We start from the raw sequence: 11,748 nt of genomic DNA, 5'->3' as shown, positions 1-11,748 counted from the left end.
TTATATATATGCTTGTTTTTTTATACTCTAACGTAAAAAAATTATAGTAGACAAAGGACAAGTTGCATGCAAATTACATATTTCATGTTTAGAGTCTGATACTAATTTCCACGTGTTGACTCCTTGCTAAACATAGCATTTTGTTGTCTTACTTGGCGCCCGTCGAGATATAGTTTATTCTCCAACAGTAGCTGGCTCCGTTTTCTTATTTCTGCTTTTTTATATTTTTAGCATTTCACAAAAATGTCTTCCCAGATTTCAACCATTTTGTCAAGTATCAATATACAATTAATCTCTTGTGTTATCATTCCTGATTATTTCCATACAACTATCCAGTTAGTGCTATATCTGCAAATATATGCATATATACTAGAAACAAATATGACGTTTTATATTGTGAATCGGGCTGGATCAAGAGTGAATCGTAAAGAAACAGGGTGGAACGATGAAAGTTGTCACCCTACAGAAAACAATACTACACCTCATTTTCAAACTTTTATTGACAAAATCAATTCAAGTAAATTGATTATGTGGTAGACCTGACATATATTCAATGTAACCGCTTTTAAGCTCAATCACCGCCTTGATACGAGTCCGGAACTTGGAGCATGCCTTTTCCACAACCGTCGGCACAAGCCCAACGAATACTCGGCAGATAGCGGCGATCAGACTGGATTTGGTGTTGTAAGATGTCATGTTCGTGATGTTCTTGACGTATTACTAAACGAAGTTGTCCAGCGGATTTAGGTCGGAGGTCGAGGGAACAGTGAGAGAAAGGTACACGATCGCAGAACTCATTTTGAAGCCGTCTGGGTCTCTTTGGACTTGTGGGCCGACGCCGAGCTGTGTTGTCACACAAACGGCATTACTACACTTTCTAGGATATCCAAGTACACCTTGATGTTGACTTTTACCCGACATCGAAGATGTGAGGTTGCACGATGTAGCCCTTATTTAAAATCACAACAAAGATTATCACAGTTGCCGGAAACAATGTTTTCATCACACTGGACATGCCCTCGAGCGTTAAACCTTCGAATTTGCACTTTGAGGGTACTGGCAATGGTCCTGCCGTCATAACTTTGATCAGTAGAGAACATACGCTGTACAGCGGCGCATCTCCGATCTGGCTCGTTGAACGTTGTGTCATATTCAAACATGATAGAAGACTTCTATCACCCTTTGGGGTTTGTAAACAATTGGCCAACTTCTTTGAAGGTCCTGGATATGACCTTAAACTATATCCGATGGTGAGACTCTAGCTTGCGGGCTTTGGGAAGTGTAAAGCCACCCTTGAATTGCCATTGCTCCCAGGTCTATTTTGACTCGGACTGGTAGTACCTGTTAGGGTCCCAACTATGGGTTAAATAGAAACCGACTTAAAAAAACCCAAAAAAAAAACAAAAAACAAAAAACAAATATATCCTATTAAAATATTGTTCTTCAAAATCAGTGGATTCAGCATTAAATAACCTGAAAATGGTTGACATGTCGTGAAAAAAACAACCAAGCAAGCAAACAACCAACTTCTTTTAAGCATTCATTTAAAATTATTCTTTATTCCTTTTCCTTCGGTTTCCTCATGGGATGATCATCTTTAGTAAACTATTACATGTAAAAGAAAAAGAAATACAGCAGATAAAGAGAAACATTCCACATCAATCTGCCTAACAAGTATGCGTAACATGTGCATATTAACTTAAAACTATTCCTCCCGTCTTTATAGCAGGAGGAAGAAATCATTGTCATCCGTGTGGTACACACCAAAATAGTTAAGTTTTTGTTTCGTGTAATATAAGATTTCCGTAAATAAACGTCGTCGGATCTTATCGTGACACGTGCCATGGCTCTGTGCTGCTCTTGAGCTAAAACTATAAACAAATACAGTATTTGTTTTTTACATGGGAACCACTACTTATCAATGGCCCGGAGGCTGCTCAAGGATTAGGGTTAATGGGTATACATTGGTCAATGTGATTATAGCGTAGTAAACATAATAAGTGGAAATGTTGTAAATTGGATTACTTAAAGAGACGGTTCATCAAGAACTTGTTTACGGTGTACTTAAAGAGAATCAGATTGTAGTCAGCTGGAAAGCGGGCAAACGGAAGAGAGTTCCACAGGCGTGCAGTTCTAAAAAGGAAGCTTTGTTCATGGAATATACATTTAGGTTTAGGCACAAATAAAGAGTGTGGGAAATTATTGATAGTGTTTTTGGCTAGGCGAGTGTTTTTCGTGAATGTTTGGCAAGGAGTGGACCATAGATTGAAGCTCAGACGAGCACTTCCCATGAAAAAAATGATTAAGCAGACACAGGCTCGCAATGTCTCGTCTGTGGAAAGGAGGTTGCAGGGAAGATCGAAACACATCCCCCACTAAGCTACGAAGTCTAATTTGAACTATGTTTAAAGAATATTATGATATGCAAATGCACTAAGATATGATTTTTTTTTGCATTCGACGATACATTATATCTATATTTATGCACTATATACGGCGATATTTTGAGATACAATTATAAAAATCGGGCGACGCGGAAATATTAAAAGACGAAAAGCCAAATAAATAATGAACGAAATGTCAAAATAAGAAAGAAAAAGGACGCAAAGCAAAAAATAACTGTTTGTGCTTGTATGTTCATCCTCTTTCAAAAATGACGATAAATTCTCAGTGAATATTTTTAATTGTATACAAAGTTTGCCATTCTATCAATGCAAACTAGTTTTTGCTCCAAACCATGGTTTTATGATTCTTTTATCGAGCATCTTTGCGTTTTTTTACAATAACTGAACTGCTTATTTAAATGCAATATTTTAATATCTGGAAAGTTTATCAAAATTAAGTTATTCCCGAGGTCACAATCGTTGTAGTAATCTCCCATATAGAAAAGCCGTTCAAAACAATAGACATTTTTCGAACAGTTTCATTGTTCATACGTGTTGAGGACTTGCATAAATACCATGAAATAAATAAATAAAAAGAAAGAAAAAGAAATACATTACCAAATAATTTAAAATTAATTTTTATATATTTTAGTACAAAGAAAAAAAATGCCTTTTAGTGTGCGCTAAGATGGCAGTCGATATGCAAGAGGGAAGGGAGGAGGAGGTGAAAACTTGAAAGCGCGAGAGAAAAAGTCCTACCACGTGTTGTGGCGTAGTGAGAGAAAGAGAGAGTCAAGCAATATTATTTGACGTGTGAGAAAAGCTGTGGTTTCAGGTACTGAATTTCACTCAGCGAACGTTGCTATTGGTGTCAGTTATCCCTTTCTCTGACAAGAGAAGTTCTCCATGCCTTTTATATTTCTTTAGCGGCTCCCAGAGGCTTGCAAAAATAAGTTTGTTTTAAATCGAGCCCTGATTTGATAAAAGTTCATATTTCTGACCAAAAAGAAAAACCCTTTCAGCTAGGTCGGCCATTTCTTTCGAAGACGTTTGGTGTTGGGTGAATGATGTTATTCCCGTGTAAATTAATTCATAAATTTTAATGTGTGTGTATCTTACGGAAATAAAATGAGAAACAGCAAAAACGTGATAAATGGGAAGTACACCGCTATTAATGCATGCGCGAATTGTTCTTACTTTTTCTTCGATTATTATCTCCAATCTCAGAGCTATTATTTTCCCTTGCTATTATAATTTTCCAAATGTGTTGCTTTGCTAAATAATAGATCGGGTTGTTTGTTTCAGATCGACCTAACCGACTCCAAACAAAAGGATTTGGCTTTTTCTATATACCTTTCTACTCGTGATAATGACAAGTACTTTTCTTTCATAAAACCGAACCTTCTACAATTATCCATCAGATTGTCAATTTTTCATTTGAAGACCGCAAGTATTCGAAACTTCTCCACTCAGCCACTCAATCACATTCTCTCAACAACTAAATCATTGTTATTGCATCTTCAGCTTTTTAATTGCACGGCCATTTGATTTTATTATTGGAAAATATGTCAATAAAAGAAATCGATACCTAAACATCAATACTCAACTTTGATCTCTAGTCGATATTGTCAATACTATTTTTTTCTTTTTATACATAAAGCGAGCGTAAATTGTTCCTGTTTAAAATGTTTTTATTTTGAAAGCAAACATAAAATGAACACATTCTCCCCATAGCAAATTCGCTCGAAAGTCTATACTCTTATCGATTGTGTGTGTGTGTGTTGATATCCACCTTAAAAACAATTCCTCGAAGTTCCCTTGAAAGTACTCTTGTGTGAGCATGTTAATGATCCTCGTCTTTCATCTCATTTGTTTTATAACGACAGTCTCTAAGTTTTTTCCTAAGGTTAGCGAATAAGTACAGGTCACAGAGAGCATGGTCGAAACTACAGGGGAAGTGAAGAACTGTCTTGGTGTCGATCTTGGTCAAATAATCTGTAACAAAGATGGACCTGTGGACTGGTGCATTCGCACACATCTTCCGCATCTTGTTCCACGTGAATAATTTTGTGAACCGTTCTTACACTGGCATCAACCTGTGCATTTATGATCTCTATAGACAAACTGCGATCCTTATCTATGTAATTCTTTGTTTGGCCAATCAACTCTGGTGTTCTGACTTACTCCTCTCACATCTCTCATCATCAATTAAAGAATCTTCGCCTTCTTGAAGTTCTTATACAACACCAAACCTAATGCACAGTTCATGCAAGATAATCCAAAACCAGGCTGAAGCATTCCATACATTTCTGTGGTATTTTCTCAAGTTTAAAACAGAATGTTATTGCATATTAGTCTTCTAAGGTATCTTCACGTCCAGATTGCATTTTTAAAAATTCACCATATGTGACAATAAGACCTTAGTAAGGTGTATTACATTCCCTGCTCTGGATGTTCATTAGAACTTGAAATCATAAAGATGTGAAGCAATAACATATAAAATTTTTAAAAGTCTACGACAATTTTAAATACTTGGTCAAAAAACACCTGGAAACTTATCGAAGGCATTTAATAAATACAAGAAAATAGATTTATGAGGTTAATTTAGACAATATACCCCTTTTCTGGGAATTATAATTAGCTTTAGCTTCAACAAGTTACGCCATAGAGGACGTAGCTTACATTATAGTAGACTCATCGTCCACCTATCTTAATAGTAGTTAGTAAAATGACAATGAAAATACACGGACGTCTCAACAATGATTTTGTGTGACAGAGAAAAGGACATCGGCCACTAGATTACAAATACATTTTACAAATACATCATATTCTTAACTGTATGCAGTAACATTTCTCTATCTTAGGGAGCATTTAGTTATAATAAAGGTACAAGCTTGCATCAGAGGTGAGATACCTTCTAGAATGATCTATCTCTAAAAGTAGGTTTTCCTGCCTTGACAAAGTTCAAAATAGACTTCGTAGCTACGAAGTGGGGGATGCCCTTTTCTCTTCGTTGCAACCTTTTCCCACAGAAGACGCGTTGCGTACCTGTCTTTTCCGTGGCAAGTGCTCGTCTGAGCTTCAGTCGATGCCCAGGTCCCCGCCCTGGCCTGACTTTCACGAAAAACATCCGTTTAGCTGAAACCACTATCAATAATTTCCCCCACTCTTTTTCTGAGCATTAACTAAACGTAGATTCCATGAACAAAGTTTCTTTCTTAGAACTGCACTCCTGTGGAATTATGTTCTTGCTTTTCAACTGACTACAATATGGTCGTCTTCAAGGTCAACGTAGACAAGTTCTTGATGAGCCATCTCCTTAAGTAATTCAATTTACCAAATTTCCACAACTAACGATAACTACGACATTTTCTCATACTCATTAAACTTTATTCTCGAGTGGCCTCCGGGGCTTGATAAGTGGTGATTCTTTTGTAAAAAAAAAGTCTCACATTTTTCAGCTCAATCCCAAAAGATTGTAAAAGCAGTATGTCTTTCAAGACAAGAGCAATTCATCTGTATTGCAGTTAGGTGGGATCAGAGCGTTGTTTGTGACAGATAAATTTTATTTGAGATTCCTTAAATGTAAACAGCCACTATGAAAACTATTTTTTCTGGACGAGAAATAAATATTATTATTAGGTTAATGCAAATGCAATATATTTTTCTCACATATGTTACTTAAATATATGATTTCCGAATTAATTCATTGATATATATATATATATATATATATATATATATATATATATATATATATATATATATATATATATGCCATGGTAAATGATTTCGAAGCGCATTTTTCGCTTGATCAAATCATATTATTGGTTACCATCTTCAATCTCTTCATTCATTTCTTTGCAGGCTTTTCGACAGCATTGACAAAATTACAATCCACACGGTTTTCTCGTTCTATTTCTATCTAGACCGAACAGCTGCCGAGACAACTCGTGATATCCAATTTGTGCTTAGGAACAACTAACGATCGTGCACACAACGGTGGTACAATAAATTTTTCATTGGTGGCGAGAACCTCGAAGACGAAGACGGTCGCGGCCGGCCAACTGCATTTGATAACGTACATTATAAAGCCTTAATTGAAGCCGATAATCGCAAAACCACACGAGAATTGTTGTTGAATTCGAGGTCGACCACTCAACAGTGGTTCGCTATGGCAGATAGAAAAGTCAAAAACTTGGATAAATAGATACTGTATGAATTGAACAATAATAAAATAAATCATCGTTTGGAGGTGTCTTCTACGCCCCTTCTGTGCAACAAAAACGACCCATTTCTTAAGCGGAGTTTGACGTGTGATGAGAAGTGGATCCTCTACAACCCCCGGCGACGTTCAGCACATTGGTTGGATGTCGAAGCTCCACAACACTTTCCGAAGCCGAAATTGCCCCCCCAAGGTTATGGTGAATGTTGTGGTGATTTGCTGCGTGTCTCATCAATCACAGCTTCTTGAATCCGAGCAAAATGATTACGACGGCGATGTACTACCCACAAATTGAGGAAATGAACCATGAGGCTCCACCGTATGTGCCCGAGATTGGTCAATATGAAGAGACATATTCCCTCCATGACAACATTCGTCCGCATGTTGCCCAATTATCCCTGCAGAAGCTGAACGAATTAAGCTACGAGACCCTGCCTCATACGCCATATTCCCCGGACGTCTGATCCACCGATTATTACTTTTCCAAGCATCTCCAAAACTTCCTGCGCAAAACTTACTTCAAAAGCCGAGATGATAACGAACCAAACTTCAATAACTGCATCTCCGGATTTCTATGCTAATAGAATAAATATACTTGTTTCTCGTTCGCAAAAATGTGTCGATTTTAATATTTCCTTTTTCGATGAATAAAGTTTATTATGAAAGGAGTTATGATCTTTTGAAGTTGAACGTCAGAAAACGACATTATCTTTGCACCAACGTAATAGAACGATCGGTTGGAGATTCTAGTCTTGTGTAGACCATTCGTTGTATATTAGTGTTGTGTTTGAAAATAGTTCTATTCCATGGACATTTGGCGTAAACGCAGATCCCATTTTAGAATCATGCAATATTATTCAAACATATACATTCCTCTTTAAGTGCACTTTTATGGAGTTTTTTTTTCGGATTTACTTTCGCCAGGTGCGTAACTCTCGCTTCGTATATTTACTTTTTTCAGTCGTAACATTCCAGGAGCGATGTTTCTGATAAAGAGGGAAGAATTGCTGTTTTCTTAGTTAGGATCTATCTATATAACCCATAATGTTAGCAAGTTTGTTTTTTTTTTACCTTGGAGTAATATGTTTTAACTTGTTACATCAAGTGATTTATGCTTTCTCTGGGGTTATTTTATATGCAAACATACGTGTAGATATTCGCTACATATTTTCTTCGTAATGAATGTTGAGTGAACACGCAGACCGCATCATACTATTGCGCCACCTTTGTTTAAAGTTTAAACACATCTTGATGCAGGTACATATTGTAAACCAGACTATATTTGAATTCGCTCAAATTTGGCCAGAACAAGACGTCAACAGCTGGATTATTCCGAGCAAAAGTTCGGGGTTAGTTGCAGTCTGACGTTGCACGACAATCAATCAATAACAGCACAGCGTGCTGAATTACAACGAAGCCGTGCCACACTCGTGCCCAGCAGACGATTTTAGATAAATATTGGAAGAGGAAAAACACCAGTTGTTTCATGCAAATCATCGATAGTACGAAGATAATGAATCTTTAAAACTCTCTTATACACTTTTATGAATATAATACATTTTTAAAACCTTCTTATGCATTTAAAAAAAAATACAAGAAACGTATTAAAAAATATTTGAAAAAAAAAACAATTTTTTCTCAGTTTTCCTTGACAAAATCTCTTTAAAACATATTTGAAAACAAAACCAAAAATTCTCTGAAACTTTTCTTAAAACATTTTCTTAAAATTATTAGACCCCACCCCCACCAAAAAAAAATCCGATTCTCCAGTGACAACTGTTTGCAACTGTTTGCAAAGATTTGTAAACTTATTTAATGCAATAGTTGTATTCCTACAAACAGAAGGACAGTCAGACTTAGCTTTCGAAATTCAAGCTAGAAAGAAAAATATACACTATCTTAGTTGGATCTTCCGTAAGTTAAATGAAGTCTCTCTTCTGCTGCAAGGAAAAATGATAACCCGATAGACTGTAAACGGGTGATGAGAGCTTTTGTTGAAAAACTTAATATGTTTCAAATTAATTTAAAACGAAGGCAATTTGATAATATACCCGAACTAGCGGAAATGAACTTATGTGAAACTGACATTGTTATTTATTGTAACCATCTGTCAGCCATGAAAAATGATCTAGAAATCAGATTTTCCGATTTATTTGACTTCACTATTGAGCCATGGATGATTGACCCATTCGATTGTGATCCTCTCAGTGCACACGAAAATATCCAGGAGGAAATCATCGAGATAAAATGCAATGATGAATTGCAAATCAAGTTCAAAAGAGAAACGTTGTGTGCATTTTGGCAATCAAACACTGTAAAATCACTGTATCCAAATTTGTGGTCACAAATGTCGAAAATCCTTTTGTGTTTCCCAACATCATATCTTGTCGAAACTGGATTCAGCGCTGTGAATCACATTTTACAGAAGGAACGAAACAGATTTGACATTATTTCTCGTGGAGATATTCGTATCTGCTTGAGTAATATTAAACCTAACATTGAATTTTTAGCGAAACATCATCAATCTCAGGGCTCTCACTAGTTAGACTCTCTACATTTCTTGTAAATTTGCAATAAAATTATTTTTAATTAATTTGTTTTCCATTTGCACGTACAACATGTTTCTAGTGTTGGTTAGTCATAATTACAATATTTGTTATTATTTATTCTTGGAGGCGATTATGAATTAACTTAAGTCAAAAATAGATTTTGGGGGCGATAGCCGGGAAAAGGTTGAGATGTATGTACATTCACCTAACAATTTAATGGAACAAAACATACCGCAAAAATTGAGTATAACTTAAAAATCTACAAAATAGCACGGCCCGTATCCTGCATAAGTACCAAAACCACACACACACACACACACACACACACACACACACACACACACACACACACACACACACACACACACACACACACACACCCATTCATTCCATTACGTGAATTTACAAAAACAAAAACACAAAAAACAGTTAGCGTTAATCGAGTTTTCATTATTATAATTGTTGTAAAGTACTTTATTTGCATTAAATTAGTGTTCATTTAAAAATAAAGTTTAATTATATAATATTTATTTGTTTATTAAAAGCTCAAATAATTATATTGAGAAATAGAATATTGTTTTATGACCAAAAATTATAAGGGGGTCCACCAAGAAAAAAAAGAAGGGAACAGGGGTCCATGGGTCAAAAAAGGTTGAGAACCGCTGCACTAGAGGATGGCCTCCAATCCGTAGTGGAATGGGGACAAAAATGGATGGTCACATTCAATGCTGCCAAGACTAAACTAGTTTCCTGCAATAATTACAAGAAACCTTCTCTACCAACAATAGCAATGACCAACGACTCTTTATCTGAGAGTACATCTTTCAAACTCCTTGGCCTAACACTCACAGGAAACATGAGTTGGAACAATTACATTGAAAGCATTGTGAGGGCCGCTGCAAAGAAGGTAGGCTCTCCAATTGTGCTAGAAAACTAACACCCAAAAGTATATTGTACCTCTAGGAGGCCACCATTCGCCCATGTATGGAGTATTGCTGTCATATTTGGGCTGGTGCATCTACTACTAGTCTCTCGCTCCTAGACAAGGTTAAAAAGAGAGTCGCCAATCTGATAGGCCCTGAACTGACATCTAAGCTTCAGCCTCTGTCTCATCGACGAAATGTTGCATCCCTCTGCTTGTTCTACAAGTATTTTAATGGAAACTGCTCTGACGAACTGCAATCAATTTTGCCCCCACGACGTAAACACCCTCGACAAACCCGACAAGCAGCTAAATCTCACCCCACACAGTAGAGATCCTTAGATGTAAAATATCTTTCAACTCCAGTAGTTTCTTCCCCAGAACCGCTAGACTTTGGAATTCCATTCCAGGTCCCTGCTTCCCCAACTGTGCTGGCGTGCAGAAGCTCAAGTGTAACGTGAACCGACATCTTTCTGCCTAAATCCCTAGATGGTACCCAGTAGTTTTTGCCTCTGATAATAGCCCCCTACACCAAAGTGGTAATGTGCCTTGTTTGGGGTGAAAATGTAATTAAAAAAATAAAATACGTATAAAAGAGTATGCATAACGTCTTTTAAGTGATGATAATCGCTCGAAATTAAAATATCAAATACTGGAGCCCTAACGATTTTGCGAAAGTGAGCTTTAACAAAAAGGATAAGGAATTATTGGCATTTTAACACGAAAGTAGCATAAAATGTAATCAAACACATATTGCTCTTAACGTGCACGGACGGAACCCTCTCAAAATGTAAACATAGCATTAGTTTAAGAATGTAAATACGCACACAATACAGACACACCAATTGCCCAGCTCCGATTTATCATGTCGACATTTACGTTTTAGAACTGATTAAACGCTTGCAAATAAGTCAAAACACAAAAATATTATGCTGCAGCGTAGATGTTTGGCTACGAAAACACTAATTTGTTATAGATTTGTTTTCTTACCTACGTTTCTCTGTGTGTTGTTACTAAATATACTTGTATAAAAAAATTGTTGCAGTATACCAAGAGAAAAAAAATGCATTTATCCTCCTTTGTTCTCAGTCATTTTAAAGAATTATTAAATAGATTCTTTATAATTAGTCAGTACCTGCAGGTTACCGCCCCCAACGAACACTAAAAAGCATTAACCAACAGTACTGACAATCACAGACAGTAGCTTCCACTAGCTATTACTGCCAAAGAATGCCCGACAGTGGAAGCCAGATTATTTCATTTGGACCGGGGCCGCCAGTGTCCGCTAATTTCCAGGGACGGCAGTGGCCACCTAGAGCAAGCATAGTTTAATTTGTTTTCGAGAAGGGGTTTTAACAATTCTCTTCTGGATCTGTCATACTTCCACCGGGCAATGGGTCCGGTTAACTGGCCTGCTAGTATATATATATATATATATATATATATATATATATATATATATATATATTTATACATCTTATAGAAAGGTGTATATACCAGTATCCTTGGATGTATAGAGTTCACTTTTATAGACAACGATTATGAACGCTAAAACACAACAACTATGCGTAAGTGATTTATGTATAGTTTATGTGTTTTTAATTTAGTTTTATGCAAAAGCTGTTAATTGAGGTGAAATGGTTTTGTAGACATTGAGATAGATTCAAC

At 36.4% G+C, this 11,748-nt stretch overlaps 1 protein-coding gene across 1 annotated transcript; it reads left to right on the top strand.

Annotated features, from left to right (window-relative positions):
• The first annotated feature begins 8,590 nt into the window (after positions 1-8,590).
• LOC145263911 (protein FAM200C-like) lies at positions 8,591-9,151 on the top strand. Its single transcript, XM_080120990.1, has one exon. The coding sequence runs from the start codon at positions 8,591-8,593 to the stop codon at positions 9,149-9,151; it is 561 nt and encodes a 186-aa protein (XP_079977116.1).
• The last annotated feature ends 2,597 nt before the right edge of the window (positions 9,152-11,748 follow it).

Source organism: Euprymna scolopes, chromosome 39 (genome assembly GCF_053919585.1).
Source record: "Euprymna scolopes isolate OS-2025 chromosome 39, ASM5391958v1, whole genome shotgun sequence".
Lineage (NCBI taxonomy): Eukaryota > Metazoa > Mollusca > Cephalopoda > Sepiida > Sepiolidae > Euprymna > Euprymna scolopes.
The sequence above is the reverse complement of the archived record's forward strand: the minus strand, read 5'-3'. Positions and strand labels throughout refer to the sequence as shown.

Coding starts and splice junctions, on each gene's coding strand:
- LOC145263911 (XM_080120990.1), top strand. CDS start 8,591: ATGAGAGCTTTTGTTGAAAAACTTAATATGTTTCAAATTAATTTAAAA.